This window comes from Petaurus breviceps, unplaced genomic scaffold (genome assembly GCF_028583685.1).
Source record: "Petaurus breviceps papuanus isolate PSGF00001 unplaced genomic scaffold, PetGlider_PUasm1.0 38, whole genome shotgun sequence".
NCBI lineage: Eukaryota > Metazoa > Chordata > Mammalia > Diprotodontia > Petauridae > Petaurus > Petaurus breviceps.
This window is the reverse complement of record NW_027186304.1, coordinates 27,706,843-27,723,950: the sequence shown is the minus strand read 5'-3', so window position 1 is coordinate 27,723,950 and position 17,108 is coordinate 27,706,843. Positions and strand designations below refer to the sequence as shown.

The 17,108-nt window shown below is 39.4% G+C and overlaps 1 protein-coding gene across 1 annotated transcript in view; it reads right to left on the bottom strand.

The window, feature by feature from the left end:
- Positions 1–576: 576 nt before the first annotated feature.
- Positions 577–17,108, bottom strand: part of L3MBTL4 (L3MBTL histone methyl-lysine binding protein 4) — a 450,236-nt gene continuing 433,704 nt past the window's right edge. The window contains exon 18 of the mRNA XM_069099671.1: positions 577–692. Coding sequence (XP_068955772.1) covers positions 636–692 — 57 coding nt within the window. The 3' untranslated portion in view covers positions 577–635. The remainder of the gene's footprint in view (positions 693–17,108) is intronic.

Sequence of the window (17,108 nt, the reverse complement as noted above, 5' to 3'; positions counted from 1 at the left end):
GAGCTGTGCTTTGAGAAAACCTAGCTCTGAGAGGTAGCAGTGAGGAGGGAGAGCATTCCAGACACGGGGACCACTTATCCCAAGGTAGGGAAGGGAGGGAATAAGCATTTGTGAAGCACCGACTGTGCACCATACACTATGCTAAGCACTTTTAAAATATTATCGCATTAGACCCTCACAACAGCCCTGGGAGGTAGGTGCTATTATTATGCCCATTTTACAGCTGAAGAAACTAAAGCAGACCAAGGCTAAGTGACTTCTCCAGGGTTTTGTTTTGAACTGAGAACTGATTTTAAAAGCAGGACTCAAAATATAGGGAAAGACAGGAGCTTCTCAGAATGGAAGGTTATTAAGTATAAAAATGTTGAATATTTCCATAATGATCCAGATGAGAATGAACACAACGAAATCTCCAGCACTGCAGATGGGTAGTGAAATGCCAAACTGACAGGGATAAACTGAAGCAAGATCTCACAAGGTCTTTTGAGTGGGCAGAAAATGGCAAATGAGCTTTAGCGTGGGCAAATGTAAGGTAATACGTTTGGGGGGAATAATCCCAAAGTATACTTACAGCCAATCTCTATCCTATCCCAGGGAAGGGATCTTGGAGTCATGGAAATTGTTCTTTGCATAGATCATCTTCCATTTTTCCATGCAATTCCATGTCCTCTTTTGATCGCTAAAACAACAACCTGGTGAGGTAAGCAGGGAGTTATTATTCCTATCTTCCAGAGTTGCTGTGAGTCTCAAGTGAGATAATAATTAGAAAGACTTAACACAGTGCCTGATACATAATGTTATGTAAATATAATCATCACCACCACCATCCCCCTCCTCCTCCTCCTCATTCCTATTTTATGTTAGAAGATGGAAAAGTGACTTACCCAGCAGAGCCAACACTGGAACTCAGGTCTCTTGACTTAGCTCTTTCCACTAATTTATACTTCTTCTCTAACACAAGTTAGCATCTCAATGTATGGCATTGGTACTATGGTCCCCTAGAATGCCATCCATCTAGAAACATTCATTTCACTTTATGTTTTTTCAATTAACAATTATTTATTTTCTTCCCTGCCACATTCTTCCCATTGTGGGATAGGAAGAGTGGGAAAGAAAAAAGAAAACCCTGCAGCTCAATCAAGAAAAACAAATTTTGATTTCTAAGAGCCAAGATGGTGGAGTAAGTAGGACATCACCGTAATTCTCCCATGCTCACCTTCAAACAACCATAAAATAATGACCTAAAACAAATCCTGGGACAGCAGAATCAGCAGCAAGATGGAGTAAAACAATCTTTTAGCCCCCAAAACTTGGAAGGTTGACAGGAAAGGTCTCTCTCAGGTAAAAGAGGAGTCTAGTCTAAGTAGGAAGTGTCCTAGCAAGTCAGCAGCAAGCCCTGCCTCAGCCAACCAGTGGGAGATCCTGAGCCCCATGTGGTCGAACAGGCAAACACCAACACCAAGATCCCTCATGTGCCAGGGGAACAGGCAGCTGCCAGCTCTGGGACCCACCACATATGTCAGTATAATCCCCACAAACAGGCAGATCACAATGCAGGGACCCCCTAGGGGCCTCAGTATTCAGACAGCTACCAGCAGAGACATGCCATGTGCTTCAGTGTAACTCTGGGCAAATAGACCAGGGACATCTCACTGGCCTTAGCACCCACCAGACACCCGGACTAAGACCCCATATTAGCATCCCATAAGTTGCCAGGCCCCTATGGCCTCCTGCAATGACAGCCATACCTCCTCTCCCTCCCTTCAGTGTAGCACCAGACATGAGGGTCTTCTGTGGGTCCCAGGGCAACATCAGGGCAGCACTAGGTAAACAGCCAGGACCTGCAGCCCCTGCAACAAGAAGCCTGAGATAGTGCTTCTTCCATCCCAGGAGTAGAGTTCATATGTGAAAGTAAGGAAAAAGGCCTCCCAAATGAGCGAAAAATAACAAAAAAAGAGTCTGATCATAGAAATTTATTATGATGACAGGAAAGACAAAGACACAAACTCCAAAGAGGACAACAATGTCAAAACAGCTATGGGCAAAACCCTAAAGAAACACGAGGAGTGGTCTCAAGTTCAGAAAGAACTCATGGAAGAACTCAAAAAGGAATTTAAAAATCAAATAAGGGAGGCAGAATAAAAAAAATGGGGAAAGAAATGAGAGTTATGCAAGAGAATTATGAAAAAAGAATAAACAGTTTGGGGGAAATAACTATTTAAAAAGTAGAATTGGCCAAATGGAAAAAAAGGTACAAAAATACACTGAAGAAAACAATTCCTTAAAAAGTATAATTGGCCAAATAGAAAAGGAAGTACAAAAACTGAGGAATACAACTCCTTAAAAGTTGGAATTGGGGGTGGCTAGGTGGCACAGTGAATAGAGCACTGGCCCTGGAGTCAGGAGGACCGGACCTGAGTTCAAATCTGGCCACAGACACTTAACACTTAACTAGCCATGTGACCTTGGGCAGGTCACTTAAACCAAATTGCCCTCCAAAAAAAAAAAGTTAGAATTGGGTAAGTGGAAACTGACTTTATGAGACACCAAGAATCAATCAAACAAAGTTAAAAGAATGAAAAAAAATACAAGAAAATATAGAATACTCCAAGGGAAAAACAACTGACCTGGAAAATAGATGCAGGATTGATAATTTCAGAATCCCTGGGCTACCCAAAAGCCATAATCAAAAGGAGGACCAGGACAATATCTTTCAAGAAATTATCAAGGAAAACTGTCCTGATATCCTGGAACCAGAGGCCAAAATAGGCATTGAAAGAATTCATCTCAGGAAAGAGATTCTGAAATAAAAACTCCAAGGAACATTATGACCAAATTTCAGAACTGTTAGGTCAAGGAAAAATTATTACAAGTGAAAAAGCAATTCTATTACCAGGGAGCCACAATCAGGATTATACAGGATTTAGCAGCTACAACATTAAAGGACTGGCAGGCATGGAATGTAATATTCCAAAAGGCAAAGGAGCTAGGATTACAACCAAGAATCATCTACCCAGCAAAATTAAGCATAATGCTTCAAGGGAAAAAAAGGTCATTCAATGAAATAGAAGTTCAAGCTTTCATAAGGAGATGATCAGAACTGAACAAAAAATTGGATCTCTAATATCAAAACCCAAGAGAAACCTAGAAAAGGGAAAAAAGGGCAAAGGGAACATAAGGGATTCAAAAGAGATAAACTTTACATTCGTACATGGTAAGATGATACGGGTAACACTTAAAAATCGTACCTCCAATAGTACAGCTAGAAGGAATATATATATGGATAAGGACAGAGAGAGACAGAGAGAAAGTGGGTAAAAGGTAAATTTGAGGGAATGGCATTAAAAAATTACTTAAGGGATGAGAAAGTACACTGGGTATAGAAGGAAGGGAGAGATAGACTGGGGTAAATTATATCACATGAAGAAGTGTGAAAGAGCTATTACACTGGAGGGGAAGATGGGAGGGTAGGCAATTGTCATTGATTCAACCTTATTCTCATTAGAAGAGAGAATAATATACACAATCAGTTGAATTTAGAAATCTATCTTACCTGACAGGGAAGTAGAAGGGGAGGAGATTTAAGTAAAGATGGGGGGCAGAGGGGGAGCAACAGAAGGGAGGGCAGATCAAGGGAGGAGGTAGACAGAAGCTAAACACTAGTAAGGAGGAAAAGGGTGAAAGAAGAGAGAGAGGACAAATAAGAAGAAAAATTAGAGGGAAATACACAGTAATTGTAACTGTGAATGTAAATGGAATGAACTCTGCCATAAAATAGAAGTGGATAGCAGAGTGGGTCATAGACCAGAATCCTGCAATATGTTGTGTTCAGGAAAAATACCTGAAGCACAGAAACACACACAGAGTAAAAGGTAAGGGGCCGGAGCAAAATCTATTATGCCTCAACTGAAGCAAAAAAAGCAGTGGTAGCAATCCCAATCCCTATCTCAGACAAAGCAAAAGCAAAAACAGACCTAATTAAAAGACATAAGGAAGGAAACTACATCTTGCCAAAAGGTACCATAGACAATGAAGTAATATCTAAACACATATGCACTAAGTGGTAAAGCATCCAAATTCTTAAATGAGAAGTTAAGTGAGTTATAGGAAGAAATAGACAACAAAATGATACTAGTGGGGGACCTCAACTGTCCCCTCTCAGAATCTGATAAATCCAACCAAAAAATTAACAAGAAAGAAACTAAGGAGGTGAATAGAATATTAGAAAAGTTAGATATGAGAGACCTTTGGAGAAAAATGACAAGGAACAGAAAGGAATATTCCTTTTTCTCAGCAGTACATGGCACCTACACAAAAACTGACCATGCATTAGGGCATTAAAACCTCAAAATCAAATGTAGAAAGACAGAAGTATTAAATATATTCTTTTCATATTATAATACAGTACAAATTACATTCAACAAAGAGCAGTGTAAAGATAGATCAAAAATTAATTGGGAACTAAACAATCTAATTCTAAAGAACAAGTGGGTCAAGAATAAATCATAGAAACAATTGATAATTTCATTAAAGAGAATGATAACAATTAAACAACATACCAAAATGTATGGGATGCAACCAAACCAGCACTTAGGGGAAAATTTATTTCTCTAAATTCTTACACCAACAAAATAGAGAAAGATCAATCAAATTAGGCATGCAACTAAAAAAAAATAAAATAGAAAAAGAACAAATTTTAAAAACCCCAATTGAGCACCAAGTTCGAAATCCTGAAAACCAAAGGTGAGATTAATAAAATTGGAAGCTAAAAAAAATATTGATCTAATAAATAAAACTAGGAGCTGGTTTTATGGGGAAAAACTAATAAGATAGATATTGATTAATTTGATTTTTTCAAAGAAAGAATAAAACCAAATATTCCGTATCAAAAAAAGAAAAAGGGTAAAATCACTACCTAATCTTAATTAGGTTAATTAATTAATATTACTAAATGAATATTAATTAATAAATTAATAATCTTCCTAAATTCAAATCTGACTTCAGATACTTGCTGTGTGACCCTGGGCAAGTCACTTAATCCTGTTTGCCTCAGTTTCCTCCTCTGTAAAATGAGCTGGAGAAGGAAATGGCAAACTAATTCTGTATCTTTGCCAAGAAAACCCCACACAGCATGATGAAGAGTCAGAACTGAAAAATGACTGAACACAACAAAAACAACAAAGTCAATATTTGAGTTTAACATCTGGCCCATGAAATCACAAGTCTGGTAAAAACAAATGAACAAAAGTTGGAGATATTTGAGGTGCGGTGTTGTGTTAATTGCTTGAGACAAGCAATAATTTTTATATAATTTCATTTTGTGACAGTAATGATCATGCAGCTGCTATTGGTATGGGACGTCAAACATTTCAAGGGTCATTCAAGCCCACAATGAAACAGGAGCTATCTCATCCAAACACAAAGGAAGGTGCTGTCAAAGTTGAAAACGAAGCCGAAGTACTAATAAATTATTGCTGCAAAACAGCTGATTCATCATCAGAAGAGAGGCAAAGATCTTCAGAGGGACCTGGCAACTGGAGGGATTTTATTATGTCCCTCTCCAGTATGGTAGAGACTTTTTGAAGCTAAAAAAACAGCATGAAGACCAGTAAAAATAAACAAAAACGCTGCTAACTGTTGCTATAAAGGAAAAAAAAATTGTATGAATAAAACAATAAAGAGACAGAAGTACTGTAGATTAGGAAAATATTATTTCTACTTTTGAAACTAATTTTTCATTCAAAGCTGTATGAAAACCATTGTCAGAATAAATTCAGGTGAATTTGTAAGATCTGGCCATATTCATTACACTTTTTATAAAATGGCCACCCCCAAAAAAATGTTGGGGAATTTTTACTCCCATGTGGTCTAGAAGTCTTGTCTTCACTGAGATAATGATGAGTTCTGATATTGCTATAGTGAAAAACAGAATTGTTCCAAAACAGAAGTCCTTAAATCAAGATGGAATGCTATAATCTCACCTTGTGCCATACTACATTAAATTACAGAAAGTTAAGAATTGTATCTAAAAGATGTAGACAAACATGTTTCAGTAGCTTGGGAACTCACTTGATTTTCACTCTTTTGAAAACCTAGGAGCTTTAATACAGGCTAGATTTGGACATGTTTGTAAAAGGAAAGTTGAATAATGTGTCCTGATAAAGAATTAGGATATGCATCAAAATCTTGTGAACTCAACACAAAATTGTAGAAAACAAATCACTGCAACAAAAAGGAGGGCAAGTTGCATATTCAAAGTTGTTTAAAGATGGGGAAAGTAGTAAGATTTATTATTTGCCAATAAATTTAAATCTAATTTGTCCCAAGTAATTTGCACAACACTGTGTCTTATCACTAATCTTTTGTGATTTGAAGTCAGGACCGAAATCATGCTTTTCCACACACCACATATTGGCTCCACTGTCATGGGAATAATCCAGAACTTTCAAGAGTACTGATGTGTCCCAGAGTCTGTCATATTTGTGTTCTTGCACTGAATGTTTTTTCCTGAATTTCACAAGTCTGAGTTTGCTGCTTATGATCCTTCTGGAGACCTAACAAGTTTCTCCTCAAATCACTTTGTATTAGACTCAGCTGTATACATGCTGTATTGTCCCAGAAGAATGTAAGCACTTTGAGGGCAAGGACTATTGTTGTATCTGTTTGTTTTGACTTTGTATTCTAAACCTAGCACGGTATTTGGAACATAATAGCTACTTAATAAATGTTTGTTGAATTAAATTGGGGAGACTATTTCATGGGCCACCTGAGACTGTCCTTATGCTAAAAATAAGTTCTTGAATTTAAAGTAACCCCTTTTCCCCAAACTGATTTCTGGCATTTAAAGCAAACCCTCCCCATTCAGCCTCGCATCTTTTGTGATTCCTCACGCTATCACTCCTCTCCCAGGTGTCCAGAGTTTCCATCTAAAAGGAATTTCTTTTTTTTTTTTCTTTAGCAATTGGGGTTAAGTAACTTGCTCAAGGTTACACGACCAGTTATTTCTGGGTGTGGTGCTGAGTGTCTGAGCCCGGGATTCGATCTCCAGGTCGTCCTGACACTGGAGCCGGTGTTCTTACTCACTGTGCTACCTGGCCGCCCCTAAAAGGAGTTTCTGACTCAGTGATTTAGAGCCTAAACTCAGGGGCCAAATTCTACAGTGGCAGATACCATTTTCGAACTGGTATGAGCCTTAGTTGATTTAGACCCCTAGGAAACACTGGGCAATTTGTATCAGAGTAACTTCTTGGTTATATTTATGGTCGTTCTGAATTTTTTCAGGCTCTGGAAATAGGATTATTTGTATACTAGAATTTATTTCAAAATAGTCTATAAAAGGAACATAAATTAATATTACTGTATCTTAGGAGATGATATGAAGAATTCAAAGAAGCAAGAAGAACACTTTGTAAGTAAACACAAAATGAACTGAGGAAAATGGTATTTAGAAAGAAAGTATAAATGGCAAGAATGAGCAAAAAAAAGTGAAAACGGAATACTATATCATTACAATGACCAAGCTTGATCCTGAAGAAGAGAGAAGAGAAAAAAATCCCCCCCTTTTTTTTTTTTACAAAGATGGGGGATTATTAGTATAGAATATTACGTGTTCTGTCAGACTTAATTGATGTGTTGGTGAGTGTTGCTGAACTATTTTTTAAAATAAAATTATTCGTTGTTACAAGCAATGGCTCCTTGAGTGGAAGGAAAGCTGTATTTATACATGATGGCAACAAAATATATTAATTTTGAAAGGAATGAAAACACGGATTGAGTGAGAGGAAGTTTAGTCTAGTTAGTCATAAGAACACTAATTTTAGCCAAATATAATAATAATATCTTGTATTTATATAGCACCTTAAGGTTTGCAAAGCACTTTACAAATATTCTCTTTTGGGGGGAGGTTGATTTAGGGATTTTGGAAGCAATCGGGGTTAAGTGACTTGCCCAGAGACACACAGCTAGTATGTGTCTAAGGCCAGATTTGAACTTGGGCCTTCCTGACTCTAGGGTCAGCACTCTGTCCACTGCCTCACCTAGCTGCCCCATAAATATTATTTCTTTATCCTCACAACAACCATATAAGGTAGATGCTATTGTTATTCTAATTTTACAGAGGATAAAACTGAGGCAGACAGAGGTTAAGTCACTTGCCCAGGACCACACAGCTACTAAATGTCTAGGGTCAAATTTGAAATCAGTCCTTTCTGGGTCCACACTCACTTTGCAGTCTAGTTGTCCATCTTTGGGCTTGAGTCTGACTCTACCATGTAATAGCTGTATCTCTGGGAGATATTCCTTAATCTTTCTGAGCCTCAGGCTTTTCCTCTGTAAAGCGGGAATAATAATATTCACATTACCCATTTAAAAAGGTTATGAGGAAAGTATATTGTAAACCTCAAAGTGATACATAAAATATGAATTCTTATTATGGGGTCCAAAAATCAGAAAAACCTTTAAAAGGTTGACATAGATTCTGATGCTTCTAAAATCCCTATTCTACTGTAAATAAGAATGAAACTTTATAGGCCTTCATGACTCAGGTCATACTGGAGGTGGTCCAGGAAACCAAAAAATGTTACAGGACTATAGCACAGTGTAGTTGTGTTTTTGTGGTTGGCTTCATTTTCTGTGTCACCAGATCCTTTTGCAATGCTGAAAGAAAGACACTCAGAAATCGAGAAAGAGACAGAAAGACAGTCGGAGGTAAAGGCAAACAGAGGAACAGAGATGGAGGGAAAGAGAAGAGGGAGAGAGAGACAGAGACAGAGACAGACAGACAGAGACAGAGACACAGAGAAAGAGACAAAGACAGAGGAACAGAAACAGGAAAGAGAATGGGGGAGAGAAACAGAAAGAGAGATAGAAACAGAGAGAGAGAGACAGAGAGAAAGACAGAGACAGAGATACAAACAGAGCAAAATCTTCCATATTAATTTCCAGATTATTTAGCTCATGGTTTCCATGAAGGAAAAAAAACCAGGATACTGCCATTCATTTCCCGATTTCTCCTATAGGTGAAGGAGAAGAGACTGGTTTAGTATATATAGTAGCAATGTCACTAGCCTAACATATACAATGGTTCAAGGTTTGCAAAACACTTGACATATATTATCTCATTTGACTCTTATAAGTACCTTGTGAGGTAGGAGCTATTATTATTATTATTTTTTTAAGCAATCGTGGTTAAGTAACTTGCTCAAGGTTACATGGCCAGTTATTTCTGGGTGTGGTGCTAAGTATCTGAGCCCAGATTTGATCCCCAGGTCATCCGGACACTGGAGCCGGTGTGGTTACTTGCTGAGCCACCTGGCCGCCCCTGTAGGAGCTATTATTATTATTATTCCCATTTTATAGATGAGGAAATTAAGGTTCAGAAAGAATGACATAATTTGCTCAGGGTTAGATGCAACTAGAGGTCTTCCTGACTCTAAGTCCAGCACTCTGGTCACAATGCCTCAACTGTCACTTACTATTAATGTTTACTTCCAAAGAGCTTAACCTGATCCACAGTGGATAAAGATAGATACCTAATAAGATATCTCTCTATATAAGACTGATAAGATAAGCCTATCTTATCAGTCTTACCCCTTATTCCCTCACGTCCAATAATAACACCTCTCGGGTATAAGTGGATTGTGAGAGGCTCAGGTTGGCTCTAGGAAGACCTCTGAGGTCTTACAAATATTTGTTGAATTGAATACTGCACTCTAGTAATGGAGATGGAAAGAGAAACCAGGGGTTCTAAGTCCTAGATAGGTTTGGCCCCCATAAATGTTTTCCAAAGCACTTTGGCATAAAAATGCTTCCAAAAAATATAGAAGACAGGGTCCCTCCTGGTCCTTTGCATCTTTACGAAATGAAATCCAAAACAAACCAGAGAACAGCCCTTGTTCCATCCTTCAGGTGGCAGAAAGTGGGTCATTTTCTGCAGCATCTTTCATCTTTATTGGTGCCAATCAAGTAGGGAAACTCATTGCAGTTTCTCACTATTATTGCTTAAGGTGTCTCAGATGACTTTGATGGGAAGCAGCAGCTCTGCAATAAAGGCTGTAGTCAGCAGCTTTGCAAAGTTCCTGGCTTGACTTTTCAGGTTAACAACCTCCTCCTCCATCCTGGTAGTTTGGTTCAAAAATATCTCTCCAGTCCAACCAAAGCCATCCAATATCACCAAGAGGCAAAATGTTGGTCAGCTGGACTTAATCTTCTAAGAGAAACAAGACCTTTTGTCTCTGTGGCAAGTGTGCTGGCATCGGTTACCCATTTTTCCCTTCTTCCTCTCATGTTCCTAGTACCTTTTTAAAAAAATTATTTTTATTTTTGCTTTTTGGGAGGGGCAATTGGGGTTAAGTGACTTGCCCAAGGTCACACGGCTAGTAAGTGTCTGAGGCGGATTTGAACTCAGGTCCTCCTGACTCCAGGGCGGGTACTCCTATTACCTTTTAAAGCAGCCTCAGTAAATCGTGCATGATCTGGCACAAGCTGAGGAGTTGCATAAAGTAATGATAAGAATCATAAAGGTGAAGGATGTTAAGGGGTTTGAATGTGTATCCTCTGCCTGAAAAAAGACTTAGTAAGAAGTACTGTTAACCATACTGGGGGACACTGTTTGCATTCTTGAGCCAGGGAAGAAGTCAATGGAATTCAATTGTGGAAGTAAGGGTTTGAAACTGTTGGTTGGGGTGGGTAGAGTGGGAGATCTCTGCAGTTGCCTGAGGGGCCCTTTTTTGTGCCATCTGGGTAGAGACTAGGGGCCTGACTAACAAAAGGGAATGCAAGCTCCTTGAATATAGGGATTGTTCAATTTTGTCTCTTTTAGCCCAAGCCTTTCACAGTACTTTGTAGGCTAAGGTATTATTCTAGGGATCCATGGAAGATTCTTAAATAGATGGGTGTTACAGTCAGATCTGAGTTTCAGGAATATCAGTTCACCAGCTGAGTGGAAGATGGATTACAGAGAGGACAGACAGAAAATAAGTTACCTAATTAAAAGGCCACTGCAGTTGTCTACTATGCATCTAGGTGTCCTCAGCTCTCTTGTAAGCATGCTTCTAACAAAGTTTGTACAGCAAGGACTGGTACCTGAGTCCTTAATCAATCACGAAACTTTCCCTCTGGTAAGCCCCACTTCCCCCAGGTAGCTCTGCAGTTCTGACTATAAATGATGCTCTGGGGTTCAGACCCCTTTGATCCCCTTGTAAAAAAGCAGTTCAGGGTTGCGAAGGGATCTAGATTTCTTTGTCTTTAGTGAACCTTACCTTCAGGGACACATACAGTTGCTCCAGAGCTCCTTAGAGTTGAGTCTTTCCCAAGTGGGGGAAAAATCAAGGTCATTTGAAAGTTGATTTTTTTTCTTCCATGTTTGCATAGTCCACATGACTGTCAGTACCAGTGAAGGTCAAAGTCAAGCTCCAGGTTTGTTCCTCTTCTGTACCTTATTATTCTTTGGTTCCAATTCCTCCTTGGGCTCTTGAATCACCATGTGGCACCCTTCTAAGAGTTACCCCCCAACTCACACTCACAGTTTGGATCCCCTGGGGGATGGCTCCCCAAGGTTCAAGGTATTTTGTGATCCTCAGTGCTAAAACTATATCTCAGGAGCCCCATCTGGTGTGTTTCCATAATAGTTAGCCAGAATGAACAAGTTGTGGTATATGAATATAATGGAATACTATTGTTCTATTAGAAATGATGAGCAGAATGATTTCAGAAAAACCTGGAAAGACTTATATGAACCTATGCTGATTGAAGTGAGCAGAACTAGAACATTGTGCATAGTAACAGCAACATTGTGTGATGGATGACCAACTGTGATAGACTTAGCTCTTCTCAGCAACACAATGATCTGAGACAATTCCAAAAGATTCATGAGAGAAAATGCCATCCACACCCAGAGAAAATACCATGGAGTCCTAATGCAGTTTGAAGCATATAATTTTTTCTCTCTCTTTTTTTCTTCTTCTTGGTTTTTCTTTTTTGTTCTGATTCTTCTTTCACAATATGACTAATGTGGAAAAATATTTAATATGATTATATATATGTATACACACACATATATGTATAGCCTATATCAGATTGCATGCAGGGGGAAAAGCTTGGAATTCAAAATTTTTTAAATGTAAATGTTGAAAGCTAGAAATAAATAAAAGTTTGCCAGAGGACACAATTAACTCAAGTGCATTTACTGAGATGGCTTAGTAAGGACAGTAGCTATAAAACATTCTATCCATAAATCTGGGATATATATGCTCTCCCACAAATAATATATAGTATAAGTAAGAGGACTGGACATACACATAAACTATGCTAGTAGAGAAGAACATATGTGGGAATAATGCAAGATTCTTACAATGAACACTTCCAACACTGGAAGGCTCCGATCCCATTTCTCTCCATAGTTTCCTCATTCTGTCAGGACCAAGATTTGAACCTAGGTATTTCTTGATTTCAAGTCCAGCATTTTTCCTACTGTATTATGCTTACTCCACACTATATTTCAATACGGATTATGAGAATTTATGGAAACAAAGAGTTATGGAACTGGAAAGGACCTTAAAGATTTTTAGTGGCAGAGGCAGCTAGGCATCTTAGTGGACAGAATACTAAACTTGAAATGAGGAAGACCTAAATTCAAATCCATCATCAAACACTAGCTGTGTGACCTTGGGTATGTCACTTAACCTCTATTTTTAAGGCACATAACACAATGCCTGGCGCTAGGTAGGTGCTTAATTAATGCTCATTTGTAAAATGAAGATAATAATGACAATTACCTCTTTGGTTTATTGTGAGGATAAAATGAGATAATATTTGTCAGTCACTTTGCAAACATTAAAGCACCATTTAAATGCTAGCAATTAATATTATGAAATGGAATAAAGTTCAGACGCAGGAGGTATAAAAAGATAAAGCATAAATTTGATGTGTATGTCCTATAAGGCAAAAGAACACTTGCAAGAAGAATGCTGGGGGCAGACTCTGGTCATGCGAGAAGGGTCACAAAAGTATAGAACAGGTTTGCTAAATATTCACTAGAGTGCTAGGGTCAGATAAGTAGATTACATTGCAGCTTTAACATCCTCCCATATGCAATCCCAGCTTTTGGTCCAAAGTTCCAGGCACTGAGTACTGTCTAGACTTTTATTTAACAAACATTTATTAAGCCCTTACTATATAAAAGGCACTGTGCTAGGCAATGGGGATAAAAAAGAAAACAACAAAAAATGAAATAGCCCACGCCCTCAAGGACCTTACAAAATGTGATTGTAGGATGGATGCATGAGATAAAAAGAAAAATAAGGGCCAGCGATTTTAGGCTCTATGGGTAAAGTCAGACCAAGCAAGATTTCTGTTTGTCAGTTTTAGGAGAATTCCATTGTAGGGATACCTGCCAGTGTTATAAACCAAGCCATGGCCTCTGGCCAAATATTCCCACTGAGAGCCCACAGCAGAAACTCATCATGGGCTTTGAGTCACTAACAGCCTGCGGCCAAATGAAGCCTGTGTGGATGATGAGTGAGGATACCATATTGACAAAGTCAGGGGCAGGCAAGCAGATGGAGGTTCCAGCAGTATCAGGCTTCAGACTCCTGACAGGCACTAAAACTGTCCAACAGGCTGCTTGGCCATACAGCTCAGCCCCGCTGCTGATGGCACATTCTATTCTCAGAAGAGATGCCCAGGTGCCCTTTGCTTGCCATGTCTAATGTGGAATGGCAGCAGAAAGCCTGCAGGCAGGACAGTCTGCAGTGCAGGTTCAAAGTCAGGCTCCAAGCAGCTCAGCCACGATGGGCTTGTCACAGGGACAGCAGAGATGACAATGAGATGCCAGGGCAGTTGCTACGGAGAACAACAAGAAGACACCATGGTTCACGAGGCCTAAAGAACAGGACCTGTGAGTGGCTAATGCCCAGCTTGAGGGCGCGAGATGTTGATGTCTGAAGCTAAAAAGATGTCTTTGAAAAAAACTTTGATTTTTTCTTTTGTTTAATACAAAAAATCCATTTGTTGATACCTTTTGTTTGTACAGTCGTTTCTGGAAATATCCCTTCCTCCCTCCAATAGAATCCACCATTATATGTTAGTTTTATTTAAAATTGAATCTTATTGATATAATTAGCTTTTATGTCACCTCATTTTCCAATTATATGCCTCCCCCTGCTCCCAGCCATCCCTTGAGAGAGAGGCAGAGGGAGGCAGACAGGGAAGGAGAGAGGGAAATGAGAGACAGAGGAAGAGGGGGACAGGGAGAGAGGGAAGGAGAAAAGGATGGAAAGAAAGTGAAAGAGAGAGAAGGAAAGAGAGAGAGAAAGAGGGGAATGGTAGGCAGGGGAAGAGGGGAATGGGCAGGGAGAGAAGGAAAAAGGAAAGGAGAGAGAGGAGGAGGGAAATGGGAGATGGGAAGAGGGGGATGGGGGAAAAGAGAAAGGAATGGAGAAAGAGGAGGAAGAGAATGGGAGAAAGGAAAAGAGGGGGACAGGGAGAGAGGGAAGGAGAAAGGAAAGAGAGAGGAAGGAAATGGGAGACAGGGGAAGAGGGGGACAGGGAGAAAGGGATGGAAAGAAAGAGAAAGAGAGAGGGGAGGACAGAGAGGAAGAGGGGAATGGTAGGGGAAGAGGGGGATGGGCAGGGAGAGGAGAAAAGGGGAGAGACAGAGAGAGAGGCAGAGAGAGAGACAGGGAGAGACAGAGAGAGAGAGGGGGAGACAGAGAGAGAGAGACGGAGAAAGAGAGAGCTGTGAGTAAAAAAACTAACCACACTCAATAAGAACAAAGACAGTGACCTTCTATGACAGTGTGTGCCCCATGGCTTCCCACCTCTCTTCTAAGGTGTTTAATTATCTGTTCTCTGGTACCAAGGGTGATTATTATAATCACTCATAGCTCACCTTTCTTTTCTGTTCCTTTCATTTCCTTTATTGTAGACATTGAGTGTTCTGTTCTCCTGGTTCTGCTTATTTCGCCCTACATCAGTTCCTATGAGTATTTCCCTCTTTCTCTGAATTTCTCATACACCTCACTTCTTGCTGCTCAATAACACTTCATTGCATTAACACACTACAATTTGCTTTGCAATTCCCAGTGGATCCATCCATCTTGTTTCCAGCCCTTGGCTCTGACAAAGAGTGCTGCTATCAATATGTTTGTATATCTGGAGTTTTTCTTTCTGTCTTTGATCTTCTTGGGCTAGAAGCCCAGTGGTGGGATGCTTGGGTCAAAGAGCATGAACAATTTAGTTGCTTTTCTCAAATAATTCTTTCACAGAAGTCTTGGCCAGGATGAATATTCAGAGAAGACTGGCTTATTTTGAAACAAAACCATTCTATTCCCCAAGACATTGAAGCATAAAAAGGGACTGCTAACAGTCCTTGTTCATATTCATAGTGGCAGGTATGATCATTCAGAGCCCACCAGCAAGCTTCGTTTCGAGAAAGTACTTAATAAAACAGATGTTGAATCAGTGAATACATGAAAACAACCCGCTGACATATGAAGGTGATGTAATATTAGTAGACTATGATCCTTGAACTGTATTTTTTTTCCTCTACTGATGGCAGTGGCCTTGGGCTCAGTTACCCACCCTGATTCCCTCTTCCACTTTTGACCAGTAGTGATTATCTGAGAGTTGAGTTTAGTGGGTTGGGGCCTTGAAACACTTTTTCACTTTGTGGAGCTGACTGGCCTGTCTGGAGTTTAATGTAATGGAGCTATGTGATCTAGATTAGGAGTTCATAGATATGTCAGGGGATCCATGAACTCTAATGGGAAAAAAATGACATCTTTATATCCACTAATCTCTAACTTAAATTGAGCATTTCCTTCAATTATGAATTTTAAAAAAGTATTTTGAGAAGGGATCCGTAAGCTTCACTATAGTTCCCAAGGGGTCCTTGACACACACACAAAAAGAACCCATCTTCTAGCTGGCAAATGATTCTACTTAGTATTTAAAGGTCTTTACATCCTGATACCAACCTACCTATCCAGCTTTATGACATATTCTTGCCCTTCACATAATCTATGGTCCAGGAAAACTGACCTTGCTATTTCTTACAGATGACATTTAATCTCCCTTCTCCTGCCTTTGGAAAAGCTATTCCTCAATCTTGAAAAGCACTTCCTTCTTCCTTCTGCTTTTATAGAAGGAAGGAAGCATCTAGATGGCACAGTGGATAGAGTGCCAGGCCCAGGGGAGTCAGGAAGACTGAGTGACCTCTGTAAAATGAGCCTGAGAAATGGCAAACCATGCCAGTATCTTGGTCATGAAGAGTTAGACATGACTGCAAAATGACTAAACAGCAAGAACAAAAAGGAAAAAAGCATTTATTGAATGCCTACTCTGTGCCAGGCCCTGCACTAATTGCTTTTACAGATATAATCTCATTTAATCCTCACAACGGAGAGGCCGGAGCTATCTTTATCCCCATTTCACAGTTGAGGAAACTGAGGTACACAGAGTTTAAGTGACTTGCCCAGGGTCACATAAGTCTTTCTGATTCTGGGCCTAGCATTCTATCCACCTGTCTGCCTCTGAAAATGTAGTTTTGCTCAAAGTTCAGCTCAAGTACCGCCATCTCCTATATTTTTCTTGATGTTTTCTTGATCTCTCCTTTCCTACCAGCTACTAGTGCCTCACCGCCCAAATTACCTTTTTTTTTTTCAAAATTTTGTTTTAGACTCAAATACCAGAACACAAATACAAAATAGAGAAAAGAAACAAAAACATATCATAAACTTAAATATTTGAACTTAAACACAAAGTCAGAAAGAAAAAAAAAGCATGTTGTGTGCATAGCAGAACATAAGAGAGACAAATTACCTTTGGTTTATTTTTGTGTGTAGCAGCTGCTATGGAGCTATTATCCCAAATCCAACATTCTCTGATGAGTCACATTCCCCCAAAGTATGGTTACTATATACCCTCAGGTTAGCCATTAAATATGGGAGGCTGTCATTTTATTGTTATAACTCATGAGCCCCCACTGGTATGCTTCTCACTAAAATCATCGGTTTGATACCAATTAGCCAAGACAATTAACTTTTATAAAGGGATATATTCTTTATACTAAATGCCTCTAGAGTTAGAATAATTGGTACAAAACAACCCTC